We start from the raw sequence: 20,441 nt of genomic DNA, 5'->3' as shown, positions 1-20,441 counted from the left end.
TATGTCAAATGCTAAGAACATCTGGGCTCAGATGACTCAAATAAATCTAAAGATCATTTTTAAGTAGTTAATAGAAATTCATTGTATATCTGAATATTTAATAAATCAGACATTCCCATCGCTATAGTGGGTTTACTTACATTCGTAGCCTCTCTGACAAGCCTTTGCTCTGTGTACAGAATGTGTTTGATGCATCTCACCAGCTCCAGGGGACAGCGGTCATATGTGCTCTGAAAACACACAAACAGAATTAGATAAACACACACGTCTATCTCCCATCTCTTGTTTTACTTTAACACATCCTAGTGCATCGCGCAACACTAATGACAGTAAACACAGAGGCATTGCCTGCATTTTCTTGACTGACCTGTTCTTAATAATGTACTTAATCATGAACCGATATGCTCCACACACATACCGTATGTAACCTGTGCGCCCTTCTATGAAACACAAGCATTCATTTCACATTGCATGTCTTTATGTACAATTACATAGATTGTATCGTATAGAAACGAAATATCAATAGGTAATTGAATTTAGTGTAGCTATATATAGTAATAATTGTTTTTATTTGACAGCTATGAGATTACATGGAAGAAAAATTATACCATGTGTCAACTATAAAACTCCAGAAGAGATCACAACAATGTCAGAAAATATTTTAAGATATATTGTTTTTTTTTTAATTAAAAAAGTCATTTATGTTAATATAGCTGTAAAGTTCAGCACTGTTTTACATTCAGAAGAATTTATTTGTATTATCAGCCATTTATTGGATATCAGTATCTTCAGAAATACTGGTTTGTTGGCAGAATGCATTAAGAGTTAAAAATGTTCCTTTACAAGAAAACATGCACTTAGAGGGTTTTGCATCGGAGCTCTTTATTGTCTCATCTATGACTAGTATTATTTTTTCCAAGGTATTTCGGAAGATTAATCTGAGACCATTAAAAACCGAATTAAAATGTAATTGAGATTTTCTGATCAATAAAATAGAAACTTGTGAGCAATTAAATTTTCTTCTGGGTGGTTCTTCATACTTGTCTATTTCTATGTGTGTGTGTGTGTGTGTGTGTGTGTGTTCACGTTTTTGCAGGAGCTTATGGGTGTGGGAAATCAAGAATCTGACGTGTTAAATCAAGTAATTATTTTTATTTGAACTTGTCATACCTTAACCGCACACAATACATATAAAACCACAGCATACGTGTACGTTTTACCTTTAGCTGTGAAGCATAATGTCCTAATTTGATTTTAAGCAAGAATCCATCCTCTCCGACTTGATGCTCAGCTTTCTTTTGTAGTTCCTGGATCAGGCTGTCCAATAAACGCTTTGCTTTAATCTCCTCCTGAGGGTTCTCTAAATCTATTGCATCCCTGAGAGTGAACGCACACACATTACTCCAATACAAACAAGACAAATGACAAAACGACACGGGTATTCACTTGATGACACTACGAACCAGAGCTGGCCCTCTATCCACTGGGACAGGTAGTGTCGTACTTCTATTGGGAAGTGTTGCCCGTAGAGAGACTGCATCTGATGCAGGGCATCTCCCTGCAGCTGCTGGGCCTGGATCCATACTGCCATTTTCTCTCTGATAAAGTGTGTAAGAGAGAGACAAAGATAGAGAGAGAGAGAGAGAGAACGAGAAAGAGAGAGATAGGGAAATTAATCATTTTTATACATCATTCATTTACATATTTTTAGGACCATTAAGATTTGTTACCATTGTGACATTTATTACAATTAAACTCTCCCTCTATTTCTCATTACCATAATGTAAAATTATGGTCCATTTGAATTTATTTTAATATAAAATATGAAGTAGTATAAATGTTGTATTACAGATATATTTACCAGATGAATCACCAATAATAATGTTGAGAATTATTAAAAATGTAAAATGTCAGGAGCCATTATAGTTATAAGAATTTAGGGGAATGTTTTCTTAACTGTCAAGAAAATAATGGTATAATCACTGATCTATATAAATGACTGGATTGCGCATAGAACACTTGACGTAACCGAGTGAGGTGAAGCCAGCGCAGAGTTCGAGCCGCCATCTTGGTATAGCCAACGACTTCCATCAAAATCATGATCAAAATTTACCCCCTTTACAGCGTATCAGTTACATAAGGTAAATTTTTAGGATATGTGTACGTAAATTATTTGTTAATTCTGGTGTTATATGCAATGTTTATGTTTTAATCGAGCAGGATAATGGATTTATAAAAAACCGTTAAGGTGAGTGTGTCTGATGCATTTGTTAATGACACAGGTATAAATAAAGCTTTTTTTGACTTTCAGCTACACTGTGACGGTCAGCGTTATTTCTCTAAATAAGTTTAGGTAACATGTAAGTTTAGATAACATAATTACAAAACTAGCAAATTATTGCATGCACATACGGTACAAAGCATGATTATTTATATAGATTTCAGAATGAGCACGTTTATTGTCATTAATACTAAATATGCTGCGGTCTGTCTGCTGATCTGATACTGTAATAAAGATGAATGTATAATAACTGATTAAAATGCAAAATGTACAACTTTCAGTAAATAACTATTTACATGCTTTGGACGTTTATGTTGTAATAATGTACATGGTAACTTCACATATAAAAACGAAGACGAGTAAAGTGATGTTTTATCATTAAAATCTGATAACGTCCATTGATTTAATAGAACGTTTGGGTATACCAACATGGCGGCGCGGTGGCTTCACAAGTGTGACGTCATGCGCAATTCAGTCATTTATATAGATCAGTGGGTATAATACAAGCAAACCTAAATAGTCCCAAAATGGGTTTTTGCAACATTTGATTTTTTCTTTTGATTTTTGATGATTTTGGATGGATCCCTGTATGAGTTTCACCTGTGAAAGTCTATGATACTGCCCACAGGCAGAATCTTTATATGATTTTCAGTTTGATTTTCTTCCTGAATGATACAGATGATGGTGGGACATGAATCCCCATGAGCCGTTATGTCACTTTGCACTTTTCATGGCTTTCTGGAAAAACGCCTACACACATTTAATGGATTTGTTGTGTCAACAGTGCAACTAAGTTGGCACTGTCTGTACGTGTGTGCGTGAGGACAGCCCAGAAAAAAAAGAGGAAGGAAATTAACGGATTTAATTTCATTTCTCAATCTCATGCTTGTGTGTCAAGACAGACGGAGACACAGAGACAACTTTACGTCCTACATACACTTAAAAAAAAAATGGTTCATTCAATTTACTCAATTTTTAAGGTAAGTGGATGCAATCAATTTATTTAAGCTACATTTAAACAAAAAATTACATAAATAAAAAATACACATCTTTTGTTTAAATGTAGTTTAAATAAATTGATTGCAACCACTTACCTAAAAAAAGGAAATTGAATGAATCATTTTTTTCAGTGTACAGGGACACTCAAAGACGCCTTCATATCTTACAGACAGAAACACAGAGACGCCTTCCTCTTTTACAGAGACACAGATGCCCTCAGTGTCTTACAGACAGAAACACACAGATGACTTCATGTCTTACAGACAGAGACACTTACTGCAGCCCCATTGTCTTACATATAGACACTCACGAATGCCTTACAGGCAGGGACACACAGAGATCCCTTGATGTCTTACAGACAAAGCTGCTCACAGACGCCACAATGTTATACAGACAGAGACATACACAGATGCCTTCATGTTTAACAGACAGAGACACTTACTGACACCCCATTGTCTTACAGATAGGCACTCACAAATGTTTTATGTCCTACAGACAGAGACACACACAGATGCCTTGATGTCTAACTTGATGTCTAACAGACAGAGATGCTCACAGACAGAGATGCTCACAGACGCCTTCATGTCTTACAGACAGAGATGCTCACAGATGCCCCAAATGTTATACAAGCAGAGACACACACAGACGCCTTCATGTCTTACAGACAGAGATGCTCACAGACGCCTTCATGTCTTCCAGACAGAGATGCTCACAGACGCCCCATATGTTATACAGGCAGAGACACACACAGACGCCTTCATGTCTTACAGACAGAGATGATCCCAAATCCACATGTTATACGGGCAGAGACACACACACACAAACACCTTCATGTCTTACAGACAGAAATGCTCACAGACGCCCCAAATGTTCTACAGGCAGAGATGCTCACAGACGCCCCAATGGTATACATGCAGAGACACACACAGACGCCTTCATGTCTTACAGACAGAGATGCTCACAGATGCCCCAAATGTTATACAAGCAGAGACACACACAGACGCCTTCATGTCTTACAGACAGAGATGCTCACAGACGCCTTCATGTCTTACAGACAGAGATGCTCACAGACGCCCCATATGTTATACAGGCAGAGACACACACAGACGCCTTCATGTCTTACAGACAGAGATGATCCCAGATCCATATGTTATACGGGCAGAGACACACACACAAACACCTTCATGTCTTACAGACAGAAATGCTCACAGACGCCCCAAATGTTATACAGGCAGAGATGCTCACAGACGCCCAAATGGTATACATGCAGAGACACACACAGACGCCTTCATGTCTTACAGACAGAGATGCTCACAGATGCCCCAAATGTTATACAAGCAGAGACACACACAGACGCCTTCATGTCTTACAGACAGAGATGCTCACAGACGCCTTCATGTCTTCCAGACAGAGATGCTCACAGACACCCCAAATGTTATACAGGCCGAGACACACACAGACGCCTTCATGTCTTAAAGACAGAGATGCTCACAGACGCCCCAAATGTTATACAGGTAGAGACACATACAGACGCCTTCATGTCTTACAGACAGAGATGCTCATAGACGCCCAATGTGTTATACAGGCAGAGACGCACACAGACGCCTTCATGTCTTACAGACAGAGATGCTTACAGACACCTCATATGTTATACAGGCAGAGACACACACAGACGCCTTCATGTTTTACAGACAGAGATGCTCACAGACGCACCAAATGTTATACAAGCAGAGACACACACAGACGCCTTCATGTCTTACAGACCGAGACAAAAACATGTGCCTTTACATTTACGGAAAGAGACACTCACAGTTATGGATTAGCTAAAAAACTATGGATAAAATCATGGTTATGATTTTGAAGGTAAATAATTTTATTTGCAGCTTTACCCATCAAAGATAGTTTAGAAAATACTGTGTCTTCTAAGTTACCCAATTCATCATATATTATATAAACAGTGTTATAGAGTAACTAACTGTCCATTTGACAAAAACTTTAAATCCGTTCAAAACGGAAGCGGAGGGAGTTTACAGCTCGCCACTTTCTATCCTGTGTGTGTCCGTATGTATGAGCATGTGTATTTCCAAGCAGTGAAACCGCACATACATACACATGAAAGCTACACACCTACACAGAGACACAAAAACCACGGATTTCCAGTCAGCTTACCACACACACACACACACACACACTACAATACTAATAAAAAGGTAGACACAAAAGCCACTCACTGCCAGTCAACTAACCGCAAAGACAAACATGGTTGATTCCGGTTGATGTGATGGATTTAAAGGCAAAAGGTATGATTTGAACATTGACTCTTTTCTCCAGAAATCAGGTCACACATGTCTCTTTCATCTTATAAATTAAAATTGGCTCCAATGGACCTCCCTCCATACCCATTAAAACAGCGTTACACAACTAAAGTCACCTGGACTCACAATTTCTCTCTTTATGACTCTCAATTCAAATCATTTCAATTCAGTGTATTAATGTCAATGGTAGTCAGAAGAGAAAAGCTCTTCAAGGCAACACTTAACATCATGCATAAAACATCTCAAGAAGCCGTGCTTTTACACGAGGAAACTAATCTTGACTCCTCATCTACACTTAACTACTTTGCTCCCACAGGACTAACCCACAGATTCAATCACACTATGAATTCTAGATTGTCTATCTGTCAAGAGCAGTATGATAAACTCAGCAGCTGTACTGCCTCATGGTTGTTCGTTTCTCAGGGGAAACTGAAACCAAAGATATAACATGACTGAGCACTGCTATTACTATGAAGGGGGGAATGCAACGCTCAATATGTTGACTGAAGTCCCGCCTTCCATTTAAAAGAACCAATCATCAATGGCATTTGCCAGCCTGTGTTCATACGCAGTAGCTAAAGCGATCTCAAGAAAGATGTTTTTAGTTCAATTTTAAGCTTAAAGCCTTGAGTATGTTTTTACGTGTTTGTGGATGTATGCGCACGGTCAAAAGGCACAACCTCGTCGCACGTAAGGCAACAAAATGCAATGCATCTCCTGTACTACATACTACACTCTACTGTACTCGCATACGCATGGTTACAAAAATCTGGCGGTGTGCGTACAGTGGACTCGGTGAACGTGATTTCACAAAGTATGGTGTTGATCCAGGATTGTAGGAAATATGTTGTTTAAACAAGAGTTTGTGTACTTCTTATTTAATAGCAACAATTTGGGTAGAGGACCAATGTCCCTATGTACAAAAGCAACGTTTAAAAAGAAATGATTGATTAAGGCTGGTGTGAAAGAACTTGACTGGTCTGCATAAACACCTTTTTATGACTTCAGGGTCTGAGCCAAACACTCATCACCCAAACCCATCAATGATTTGTACACAGGGGCACAGTCATTTTTAGCACAGAAAAAGCCTTTTCCAAAATGTTTGAAACAAAAATGGAAACAAAATTCTTCATACTATTGGGTGATTCTCACGAAATTAGACATATGAGTTGTCATGAAACATTTTGATAAAAAAAGTAAATGCTATCAAAATAAGAAGCATACAGTTACAAACATCTCTTCATGTACTATTTTGCACATGATTTCAAATGACATCATACAAACCAATTTTTTTTTTCAACATTTAAGGGGAAAATGTTAATTACCGCAACGTGTCCATAACTGGATTTTGGTTCTTTGACATGGAAATATTTATTATAAAAAAATCTAAAAAATAAAAAGCTTCAGTGCATGTTATACTATAAACATTTACAGTAAAGAAACATGTGGTATTTGGTGATCATTGGTAATTGTAGAGACAATAATAAGGAATATAAATGCGTCCAAGACCAATTTTTTCATCTTCCGCAACAATTTTCAATCATTGTTTAAGCCCTCAAGGAACTAACATTTTTAAAAAAATGTTGGAAGGAACATAATTGACTGTGACACTCAAGATGGCTACCAGGTAAGCAGTTCTTATTTTTTCTCTCCAGATAAAAGTTAAAATTTTGTTTGTCATAGTACCTAGACAACTTTTTAGTTCTCATTACCGAAACATGTGTTTGTAAATGCATATATTTAATGTAATTTCATGTTGCGGTAATGATAATTTTTGATCATGATAATCTAAAAAATGTAAATAATTCTTAGGAAATATTTTTTAAATCCTCTAAAAATAATGGTTATAGTGAGTTCTTAAACTTATTTGTGCATATATGTTAAATATATGTCAAAGATTCTGATACTGGACACCTTCTGAATCTGAATTTCGTGAGAATCACCCTATTGTGTATCGTATAGCATTACTATTTGTTTTGACTGGAATAGATAAACATGTTTATTGCAAATGCGCCATTGCGGCATCAATGGCTACATTCATGTTTACAACTGGTTAATCGCCAGGTAAAAATGCAGGTAAGGTGAACTGGAGATGTGAAATTGCCCTTCCTTAGTGTGTGTATAGATCAACGTGTGTATAGTTTCGGAAATATGAAAGAAAACCATATACTGTAGTAAACAGGGTAAATCCATGCTTGCTGACACAGGGAGAACATGTAAACTCCACACAGAAAAACCCCCTGACCCAGCCAGGGCTTGAAACGGAGACCACTGTGTCGCCCCAAACAACTCTATTAGAAGGGTCATCCCAATACTTGTGTCTATATAGTCTTTCCCAAATGAAGTAGATAGACTTTGTTTTTAAAGACTAAAATGCTTGCCTAGAGGTGCAACTTCACTATCAAGATTTTGCAGAAATGCGAAAACTAAGATCTACCCAGTGCTTTTATCCTGTTATTATCATCTCTCTCTTTCTCACACTTATATATATATATATATATAATATAAGACATACATGAGGTTTCACATAAGAGCTGTATGGTGGTTAAATATGACTCAGCTCTCAACTGTTGAGAACATAATGAGGAACATTCACTGTGCCTGCTAATAAGTAGGTATGATCCGCGTTTCAGTGTCCGAATCCTGCAGAGCAGGTATCTCCAAAAACACTCCCACCAAAACAGCGCAAATGATCAATTACTGTTCATACTGCAAAACTAAAATCAACCATTTGCATATAAAGACGGCATGTTTAAATATAGAGCGGGGCTACAGTAATTCAAAGCATTTAGCGCCTGGTTAAACTGGATTGTGGGTGGTTAATTTGTAAGTCATCAGTTTTGTGCTGAAAAGTTGCCATTGACAGTTGAAGCATAAAATGTGTTCAATCTTGATCTACAGGTGCGGAGAACATAGACAGCCTACAGCCAGTGAACGAGGAACGTGAGAGACAGAGAGTCACTTCATACGAGAAGTTAAAATGGTTAAAAGTTAAAGCAATGGTAAGATTTGAAGCATTTTGAGAATGATTCTTAAAAAGACGTGATGATTAGATGGAAAATCCAGAGTTTACTCAAAACAGGGCATTCTTTTTTTCCTGGAAAAGAAAGATTATGTTTTTTAAATGCATACATTTCATCTTTTAAGAGTGAACTAGTGTACAGAGCTATATTGAAAGTTAATAAGGATGACTAAAAAGTCTAACTTTCACATGGGTATGAATCAATTGTCATGGTTTCTCTCATGACTAAGACTATTGTTTAGATCGTCCTTGAGCAGGACGTTATGACCACAGTGCTGTGGAGAAAGCTGAAAAGTTCATTATATTACATAATCAGAAAAATTCTTAAATGCTTCAAAACTTCCGCCTCCAGAGAGAAGTTACATAATCTATTTCTCACTAAATCAAAAAAGCACATTAAATTTGTCTAGATATAAGCCTTAAAATAAGAACAATGCTTAATTTAAAGAATGAAGTGGCATATACATGTATAGGTATGCGAAATTTGCAAGGGCACTAAATGGTGTCACCTTTCTTATAGCAATTTACAGATTGATGCTGGTATTTTTTATATTTCCATTAAAAGAGATAAAAGATGTTTTAATATCTGCTACTACTGTACCTGTTGTGCTTTGATACATGGTCTTTGGACATTATATTCTCCGAGTTCTGGCCTCCTTTTGACAGACCCAAGATTAAATTATTTTATCTGTTATTTTATCTCTTATGTCTGAAGCAATTAACCCTTTTTTCCACAATTGGGGTGGTGATGGCGCAGTGGATAAGACACACGCCTTTGGTGTGAGAGACTCTGGTTCGAATCAACTGTGACACACCATTGTGTCCCTGAGCAAGACACTTAACCCCTAGTTGCTCCAGATGCGTGCGACCTCTGACATATATAGCAATTGTAAGTCGCTTTGGATAAAAGCGTCAGCTAAATGAATAAATGCAATTAAAATCATATCATACTAAACATACACAGAATTTGTCAAAGTTTACAGTACCTCTTATTTCTAGCTCTCTGTTACCATCTAAGAACAGGAACTTCTGGAGAGGAAACCCAGGAAACCTGCGTGCATGAGAGAGAAGAAATCTTATGAACTCAGGTTAGTATACAAACATTGAAGCATGAAACAATTTCCAAACCCCAGAAAAAAAACACGCAAAAAACATTTATTTAGAAAATTTTATTTTGTAACTAAAAAAAAGAAATATTTATGAAAAAATAAAAAAGATAAATGAATTAGAATCAGTAAAGTAAACTTTTTTTGATGTTATTCGATTCATTTTAACAACATAAATAGTCGGCAGCAGGTTTATCAGCAGTTTTGCCAAGGTGGACGGCTCTTGGTAATCAGCTGTTAATCATAGGGATGATGATTTTACAAAAACAGACTGTTTATGATTACTACTATACAGTGTTTTTTTAAAGAAATTGTGTGCAATGCATTACAGAATGTGACCCAGTCAACCTCTGGTTGCACATGATTGAATTAAGTTTTCTTGAAATGATTTTTCTTAAAAAAAAAATGTTGGATCTATGTAATTTAATGTACACCAGTTCAACATGATTGAACCAAGTTCTTAAAATGAAATACATTTTAATTAATGTTAATTTAATAAAAAAAAAAAAACTAATTTAATTATGTGCAACCGATGTCCAGAAGTTTTTTTTCAGTGTATAGTGTATAATTTGTGTTACATAAAATCGTCCTACATAACGTAATGCAACCTTTATCTTTAATATCAACTGAGTAAGGTCATGACAAATATTAAAAATATAGTAAAATCAATGAGTGACATTAGATTAGATTATGAGACTTTATCTCGGATTTCACAAATAAGTATTTTAGGTATAGGACTGCCATATTTTAAGATCTGGTATTTGGGCTAGTTTTAATTGGCTATTGTGCTAGTATGTTACACAAATCTGGCAACCATGTTCATCAGGCTAAACTCATGCTGTGAGATCTTCTACGCAGATTTAAAAACGCTTTGCATTACCAAATGTTTTTGACTTGGTTAGCAAGAGTAAAACTTCCCTTCAGTCTGTTGTTCCCTCCATAGAAGAGGGGGAGGTAGAGAAAGAAAGAAAGAGGAATATCTCTCCACTGACAGTTGATGCATAAAATGTGTTCAGTCTTGATCTACGAGTACATGCACAGCCACCAAATGAGGAACCTGAGAGTCCAGAGAGTTCAGTCTCAAACATGCACACACACGTGACATCTAGGACAAACGGTAACAAAGACCTTTATTAAACTGAAACTGTTATTAAATAACCAACACCCTATTATAAGTAATTACAGTATGAACAAAAACACAAACAGATAATCGGGCAACAAAGTATGTTTGGGACAACAGGCCTTCGTTTTACATCGCAGCTATGATGCATGATTTGCAAGTTGCTATTTGGAAGGAATGCTTTTATTCAAGAAAGCAGCTGATGTAGTCCACCATGAATCATCACAATTTTAAATTAAATGATCTTCAGTAATTATGATTATAAAACAACTCTAACAAACACAACTACTGTTTTGAAGCAACGCATGCGCATGGCCTCGCCGTGCAACCGAACAGATTCTTACACATCACATTTTCAACACAACAGACACTAGAAAGCCTGGATTAGACCCCGCAGGGAGGATTACGTAATCTCACAGGGACCGCTCTCTGTTTTGACAGAGGTCATGGTAAGATAAGAGGGAATTTATGTAGAAAGCCATCCGTGACAGATGTTAATGAGGCGAGCAGGGGAAGTATGTGCGTGATCTGATGTGATAGAGCTTGGGAGCAACAAAACATTTGTGTGTTTAACTGTTTGTGCAAACATCGATTTAGATCCTGAAGTGACATTTGTATGCCATCTTATATGGTGGCACAAATGCAAGGCGAAGTGGCACTTAAGTGACACTTCACAGTCTGCTAAAGGAGCTGATGGCAACACTCAAAAATAATTCAATAGAGCTTGAGTTAATCAAACACTTGCTACACAACTTAAAACCTTATCAGCATTAAAAATTCTTTTTCAATAAAATTTTACTGTGTATACTATTATACATGCTTGTGGCTTTGCCATGCAAGCAGGCCTAAAATTAACACTCGCCAAGTGCCAAATGCGAGTAAAAATTTGTGAGTATATGAAACGGATTTTTATTAATTCTAGCCACAGCGCTAATAGGAGGCCGAGTCATGAATAGTGCTTATAAATCACTCTCGTAGTACTACTAGGTATTTATATCAAAGGTATTCAGTAAATCTCACATTTTAACCGATTAAATGTATTAAACACAAAACTCACTGACAAAATGTTCACTGACCAAACAAGCAGCAAAAATCCTTTTTTTGGGGAGGGGGATAAAGGTTCAATGTTCAAGTGGTAATACAAACATACACACACCTCCTATTTGTACACATTGTGTGTGTTTATTTGTGGCCACACAAAGACAACCCTGAGGCCGTCACGTCAGTCACACTGTACAAACACTTTAAGCAGATATCCCAATGCACATTCCAAACTCTCTCCATCCCTCTGGCTATAAAGGCTAAAACGATGAACTGATGCCAAATGAATTCCCCCACCATTTCCCTGCTGACTCTCACTTGCTTTCACTTTGGGAGGATGAATAAAAGCATATTTATGGCTTGTGAGGTTATAACAGTCCTGACAATGAGGGACTGGTTTCAGCACACAGAAACACACACACACACACACACACACACACACACACACACACACACACACAGCTGATGTAGCTCTTCACATCCTAGACCAGGGGTCTCCAACCTCCATCTGGAGGGCTACTTTTTGATATTGTATACGTAAAACTTTTTTGTTTTACTTGTTGATTTTATTTTAATTTACTTGTTGATATGTTTTAGTATTGTTTAAAATGTTAACACCATACCAAGCTCATATAAAAAATATGTAATAAATAAATATTACAATTGAGACTATTAGTAGAATGGGCTTTGGCAGGCACCACGTTGGAGACCCCTGTCCTAGACAATAGTAAACTTTTAAATCAAGTAAGAGAAATTAAGACTAAAATTAATTCATGTTAATCTTCTGAGCCTGTGGTTTACAATTTGTACTTTGTCTGGCAAAAAAAATTCTGGTCCTGAAACCATGAATGAGTCCAGCTGTTTTAAAAAGGCTGTGACATTTCCTGTGTGCTTTTTAAAAGGAGTATAACGAATAACTCATGTTCTTGATGCACCAATTACAAATCCTGATCATTCAAATTAAATGTATAGAGATTTTGAATAGTGGTCACAGTTAAAACACTATGGGGTGGTTTCCCAGACATGGATTAGTTTAAGGCAGGACTAGGCCTTAGTTTAATTATGAAATATAACTAGTTTTAACAAACATGCTTTACTAAAAACATTACTGATGTACATTTTGAGGCAAAACAAAGGGCACTGATGTATTTTAAGATATGTCAGTGCAAGTTGTTTTTAGTTTGGACAGCTCTTACATTTATTTTAGTCTAGGACTAGTCTAATCCCTGTCCGGGAAACCACCCATATAAGTGGAGTAAACAGTTTGTAATTGGTTCATTTGTGACTTTTCCTTGACTATACATTAAGGCAAGTAAAGTCTTTCGAAAACTTCTGAATTGATTCGTTAAACTGAAGTGCATCAAAATGTAATCTAATCGTTTTAATCAATTCAAAATCGGATTGAAACAAATCATTCTGAATTTCTACAAATATTTTTGAATTGAATCGAAACTTTTAACTGTGACTTAAATCGCCGTTTACCCAAAGATTTACACACTTACTTATTATCCTGCTAAACACCATCTGAGCGAAACAAGTGATGTTGTACCCTTGTATCTCAGACAATTCACAAAGCTTATTCATGAATCACAAAGTTAAAAATATTCAACTCGAGCGAAAAATTTGCATGACACGTAGTTAAATCCCGCGAGTAATCTAGAGCAGTGGTTCTCAAACTGGGGTCCGGGGCCCCCAGGGGGGCCGCGAGATGGTGTCAGGGGGGCCCCAGTTTTATGACATTTTATAAAAAACATTCATTTATCATGAATTCTGTGTAATTAAACCTAAAAAAATAAGACTACTAACCAACAGCACTACTTTGTATAACTTAATATGTTTTGTTTAATTAAAATGTTAAACTTTAGAACAGTTTGTCATACATTTTATTTGGGGGGGCCGCGAAGGAATGCACCGTACACAAGGGGGGCCGCACGCGGAAAAAGTTTGAGAACCACTGATCTAGAGCGAGTATGCAATGCCCCGCATTTGGTGTGTACATAGAATTACAAAGTGATTCGTACAAAAACAAAACCCCACCCCTAACGCAAAATCGGGGGCAAAAACAAGGGGCAAATTGCACAAAAATGCAATGTGAATGTGGTCCATCTTGTAAAAGCGAGCATTGGCAAAACTCCCTAAGACCCCATATTCATTATATTGTCTGTATGTTCAGGACTATAAATCTGAATCCCGATTAAAAGGTCAGTCGATCCGAGCGAACACAGGCAGTAACTCATGACTGTTTAAATGCCTATGTGTATGAGTTCATAAATGTGTGTGTGTATTTGCATAGCCTACCATCTGCCATTACATACTGTATCTGATTAAGTTCGACAAATGCTCTTGGAGTGGCGCTCACCACATCTATAAATACCTCGGTCTCTAAATTCCACAGAACATCATGCAACCAGCATTATTTCATCGATTGCAGGAACATCATCATCCATACACAGCAAACAAATGCACACCGTTTAATCAGCAAAAAGATAACATGTGCAGGTAACAATAGCAACTGCCTCACTTGCCATAATCGACACGCCTACCGCTAACCTCTGGTTTCCATGGCGATGAAGCACTTGTGAAAGGTGCATTGGGGCCAGAGGCTATCAGCCATTCACCTAAACTCATGAAGACAACACATAGGCGGTGTTTGTTTGTTTGGTTTATTTGTAACCAATGAAAAACTGCAATCCTCTTCAGTAACGGAAATCTTGTGTTTATTGGTTTACAGTATGAAATGTGTTTTTAACATTTAAAACATAATTTAGATTATTTTTAAACCAGTTTTAAGGTCAAAAAAGGATGAGCACAGCCTGCTGGGTTGTAATGTAACCCATGCTTAGTTGTTTTAAAATCAAAATGTTGGATTGTTTTAACCCATTGTTGGGTTACACATTTTCTGGATTCATTTCAACCCAGCTGCTGGGATCGCGTCCCTTTTTGACCCAACGCTTGGTTAAAAATAAATTATTTTTCAGAGTGTAGCTGATAAATAGATGACAATATGATTCAAATGTACCAGAAAAAGAAAAGACAAAAAATTTACAAGAACTAATAATATAGGTTTAATAGGTTATTTACCTCAAAAAGCATGACCAAGTGCCATGAGCAAAGCACCTATTGCCGTTCATTAAAATGCAGAAAAGTGATTTGCATAACATGTCTGGATATACTTAGTTACACATTTGCTCTTTACCCTTGAATCATTTTTATGTAATGAACCAGCCATCGTGACAAACCAAACGTGCACTTTTTTAAAATCTAATATATTTCAAGCCATATTTACATAGAAAAGCTGTGTGTTTGCCAGACAAACGGACAAATCCTAAATGCACACAAAGTGTATCGCAACTTAAGAGCAGATGACACCTGGCAAAACAGCTTTAAAGAAAAAAGCTTTTTATTTAGTTGTGCATGTTTGTGTACGTGTGTGTGTGTATTTATATAAAGCCATTCATGCATACAAGCCTATTTTCCTTTCAGGCAAGCTTTATATTTAACAGTAATCAAATAGCTCAGAGCAAAATTAAATAGTAAAGAAACATCTCAGGTGCACTATTTATCCCAAACAAATGTACATACAAAGACAAAGTTTGCTGCGGTAAAAAGAAAAGATACCAAGAACGTGGCAGATCGAAGGTCAAATGTTTAAACTCAATGAACTATAGACCAGACAGACAACAGATATGCACACATTGTCTGCAATGTATGTATGAATGGCCTCCTGCAAGATTTTGTGAAGTGATTAAATCAAAGCACACAAGAAAACTAGGGTCTGAAGTATAATACCCTCTTTTAAAAACAAAAAACATAAATGCATTTTAATCACTGCTATTCATTTCCTATAATATACACAATAAATAATGAAAGTATGATTAAATGAAAAACTATACGCGCATTATTCAAAATAAAAGATTGATTTTTAAGTGACTCTTATAAATCATATTGATTCTGGTGTGCTGTTCTCCGATTCATTAATGGCTCTTTAGAGAGAACATGCACAATACCCTTCACAAGACGTGGACGCTCTCTTGGGCCCTATTATGAGCAAGACCAAGGTGCTTGTAATGGGAATGTTCCATTATTCATTTAATTAGGCTAAGGGATGGATTGTTCTCTTGGGACTAGGCGAACAGTAGCATCGCAGTGCTTGAAGCTGGGTGGACACAAATATGCTGTGTGCATTTTTTTATAATCATACAAAACTAAAGATGATTGAACATATCTTTTAGACCAACATCTGCTGAAACATCTGCTGCATGTGTATATGTGCCAAATACTTTAAAAAAATATGGACGTAGTGTCCGTGACATCACAAGCAGGGCTTGCCGCCACCATCTTAGCATCGTGGCACTGCGTGTCACTCGCGGGAAACCGAAAATGGGTAAAGAGGTGGGAAGTGGGTGAAGCAGAAGTGGCTAGTTGTTGAAACCAGGCCCACCTAGCTTGACGGTATAGTGACAGCAGTGGCAGTTCACCCGGCACTCATTATGCAGAACTTTAAGGCTTAATATAATTTCAACGGATGAGTCATAAACCCCCACACACACGGTTGTCATGAAGGGAAAAATTAGCTATCTAGACCAAAAACACTTTTTATACCAAGCTGTAAACATATTTTTTGCTGTAAAGTTGGCCATTTTAACATGGGGGTCTTTGAACTTCCTTCGAACTGCCAGTCGATGCTTGCAGTTTAAGTCACTTCCGTATTGGCTTTAGAGAAATCACAAGGTTACCCCTTGATGTGTGCATAAGTCTACGTATGTATGAGCAGCTCAGATGCAAAAGCCGCTAGACTCCACCTCTGTCAAAAATCTGATAATATTATTAATCAGGCTCGTCTCATTACGTATTATGCGTTCATCAAATACTTTCGCTTCAAATTTGCTTAATCCCGGCCTCAGGCCATTCAGAAATACTGTTTTGTTTTGCATAATCCATTAATAAAACAAATTTGTAAAACGAATAATGGCAGACACACTACTATATAAAATAACATCACATGCATTGTGTAAAATGTCTTTACGGCAGGTGCTGATAAAGAAAAAGACAGTAATAATTATAGGCTTCAGTGACATACAATTTAAATATAGCTTTTGGGTTGTTTGACACAAGAGTTTTTGGGTTTTGTTTATTATGGCCTTTTTACAATATAAGTCTAAGGTAAGGTGTGCCTAGAATGTTTTTTTTAATACTTTATTACCATTAACAAAGAGCATCTTCCAGGAGGAATGTTCTCGCTTTATGTTAGGGTTAGGGTTAGGTAAACAGGTAAACAGTAGCACGGTTGGCGACTTTTCACCTATAAAACAGAAACTTGCTGATTTGTACTAAATAAAATCAACACACCAGTACATATGCATAGATTATTTTACTTGATATGAAGTGTGCAAATGCAAACCCGAGCATTATTTATGATGGTCTCATCCAGTCTGTACGCCGTATTGCATTCAACCAAAATTGACTTCTTGATTTCTGTGAGTGAATGTCTGCCGGGATCCGGTAAAACTTTATTTTTTAAAACAAAAGTGCTGTTCCTTATATTCTGGCAGCCAAAAACACAACAAGATGACATTTTAAAGTCAAAACGTCAAACTTTTAGCGTGTTCCTCATAACTTTTGCCACCAGCTAGAGCAGTTACATCACAGTGACGTGGGCGATTGAGGAGTCTATAAGCTCTGCACGCATGAGGCGGTGAATATTCGTAAAGCTTTAAATATTCAATGTTGATAAGTACCGAAGCTTCGAAGCTCAAAAAAATTGGTATTCGGACCAGCCCTAGTCCAAACACTGTTTAAAAGTGGAATTTGCATAATAGGTGGCCTACTGGCCTTTAAACAATGTACTGTTTTCAAGTCAATAATGTCATTTAGTTTTTACCTTGGTAAATTCAGAATATACTAACAAAGCACAAGCAGAGAAACTTGAACTTTGAAAAAAGCCACTCTTTATAACAGAGACAAAGCCAGATGACCGTGACATTTATGAGACTCATCTTAAGTTAACTGGAATGCAGACTGACCACGTCAAAAACTAAGGGTGTGTGCAATCTCACTATTTAATAGACAAATTCTCTTAAGCATGACCTTTACATTTAAACACAATGTCGGCTGTTTAGCACAACTGATCTCTTAACCCCTAGGTAAATAAATCTCTATGTGCGACAACCTTACCATTCACACCTGTTTTTAAAGCATCTTCACATGCCTTGAAGTCAAACTGAAAATGTCACAATATAGCCACATAAACTGTATTGAAGTCTAAAGCAGCTGCATTCGACTACGAAGAGCTTTTAGAAGTCAGTCTTTTGTGCAAGGGCTCCTACAAAATGCTGACAAACCACCTAAAAAGCCAATTTTCTCCAGGATGCTAAAAACTCAAGGCACTTTTAAACCTTAAGAGCTGCCTTAACAACATGTTGTGTCCAGATGAGAATATGCCGAGGGAAGCTGCAGTGAATGGATGGAAAAAAAGTCAGCTGAGAAAGCCAATCAGAAGTAGGAAACTAAAAACGGACATTGTGGTGCCTGAACAAGTAAGGTGTTGAAATCGACTGAACACTACAGAAATGAGCCGTGGAGGTGTGTGAAAATGTCCCGAACAATAAGTAATCATACTGATGGGTTACCAGGGGCACTGCAACCATTATACCCAAGGGGGCTATTATTTATATACAGTTAGTCAAATTAGTCAAAGCTGTAAGGTCATTACATGTACTGAGAAAAGATTACCAATTCATTCATATTTAAATTTTTTGCAATACACAACACAACACATATTTATACAATGACAACAAAGGCAAGTGAGCTTAAGATCTCTATATACTACTCTACATTTTAACGTAACTCTTACAGACACCTTTTCACATGTGCAAATGTCTTTCTTATGCCACCATTAGATCTGCAGGCTCGCTTATGGTGCATTCACACCAGCCGCGGTAGAGGCGACAAAAACGCGCTATTCGCACATAGTTGGGAGCTTGAACATTTGAGTTTACTCGCTTCATTTGCGTGTGAAAGCCGCGCATGAAATTCTAGTCATTCAAGATGGGAGGGGCTTCTGGGACTCCGCTGAGACTCAGCTTGTGCCTAACTGTGGGTTCACACCAGACGCGAGTTCAACGAATTGCGCGAGTAGATTACATACGAAGTCAATGCAAAGACGTGATCAAATGCGTCCTCGCGTGGGGCGATGCAAATGACGCGATATGGGCTTCGCGTTTGCCGCGAAAACATGCGCTATTCGCCTTAACCGCGTCTTCGCCCAAGTTTAAAATATTCAACTCGAGCGAAAAATTCACATGCGGGATATAACTTAGTGTTGAGTAATCTAGAGTGAGTAACACAATGCCCCACGTTTGGTGTGCACGTAGCATAATCGCGTCTTTGCATTGACTTAACATGTTAATCACTCAAGCTTGCCGCCTATACCGCGTCTGGTGTGAACCCTGCATTAGGGGGCTTTCACATTGGCAGAAAAATGTGTAAAACTCGAACCTGAGACTACTGTATCTAAAGTAGGTGGTCAGAGCTCGGTTGCAATGAAATCGGTTGTTGTGCTGATGACAAGACGCAAGTGCATTACCAAGACCAATACCTTTGATAAAACAAAGCTTCTGGTGGCCAATACATTGTAAACATACATACATAAATCATATATTTTATACATGCATTGTATGCATACAGTACTTGTATTATATTCCAGAAATGCCCCTCATATGCCAAGGTGTACATCTGGGAGGCTAATATTTATACAGAAATATGCTTATTCTGTAAACCACACTGAGCCTATTTTAACCTGGCAACCCAGCACATGCAAGACTTCTTTAGACTAGCCACAGATTACATCAGTGTGGATTGCTGGTCAGGCACTTTGGGACATTAATAATCGCAGTGCTATGTTCAAACGTGTAACATCTTTGGTCTAATGAGCTCAGGTTCAGGCGACTCATGAGTGCTCATTAAGGAGTAACAGCATGTTATACTACAGCTTGAATAATAATGGCGCTTTTTCATATAATGGCTCTGTGTTTTCCACTGTGTACACTACGTAGTACCTGGTGCTTTATTTTTAGTACGACCTCGGTTAAGGTTCCAAACAAGCCAAACCAATACAAAAATGTGACGTGTAAAGATCAATGATTGGTCAAAGAGAATCGTCACTACCAGCTTTATCGCTAAATAATGCAAGATCAGTTACCTTCAGGTGCCATAGCGCAAACCAAGTGATGCCTTCATCTGTACTTCGTTGTACAAGTTACCAAACTTCTTTTTAGCGCTGAAAAACATCCCTCTATATACATTCCATCGATAGGCTCCATTGCTTCTGTGTTGTGCGTTTGTTTGAATTGCATTTACAATAATGTCACAGTAGTAGAGGCAGCATTACATAATAGTAAGTCTTTAATCCCACCCACTTTAAAAACAATACTAAACTGCAGTGGAAAGTAAACCGAGCTTAAGTACAGCGAGCTGCGTCATGCCGAGCCTAGTCGTACAATGCAGTGGAAAAGCTCCATAATTTAACGGAGCTTGATACAGGTGCTACGGTAACTTT

The 20,441-nt window shown here is 37.4% G+C and overlaps 1 protein-coding gene across 1 annotated transcript in view; it reads right to left on the bottom strand.

The window, feature by feature from the left end:
• The window catches only part of stat5a (signal transducer and activator of transcription 5a), a 176,130-nt gene that overhangs the window by 125,448 nt on the left and 30,241 nt on the right, over positions 1–20,441 (bottom strand). Inside the window, exons 2-5 of the mRNA XM_065273858.2 lie at positions 9,604–9,668; positions 1,464–1,598; positions 1,221–1,377; positions 141–230 (exon numbers count right to left, since the gene is read on the bottom strand). Coding sequence (XP_065129930.2) covers positions 141–230; positions 1,221–1,377; positions 1,464–1,591 — 375 coding nt within the window. The 5' untranslated portion in view covers positions 1,592–1,598; positions 9,604–9,668. The remainder of the gene's footprint in view (positions 1–140; positions 231–1,220; positions 1,378–1,463; positions 1,599–9,603; positions 9,669–20,441) is intronic.

Source organism: Paramisgurnus dabryanus, chromosome 3, assembly GCF_030506205.2.
Source record: "Paramisgurnus dabryanus chromosome 3, PD_genome_1.1, whole genome shotgun sequence".
Classification (NCBI taxonomy): domain Eukaryota; kingdom Metazoa; phylum Chordata; class Actinopteri; order Cypriniformes; family Cobitidae; genus Paramisgurnus; species Paramisgurnus dabryanus.
Note: the sequence above shows the minus strand (reverse complement) of the source record. Positions and strands in the feature narration are given on the sequence as shown.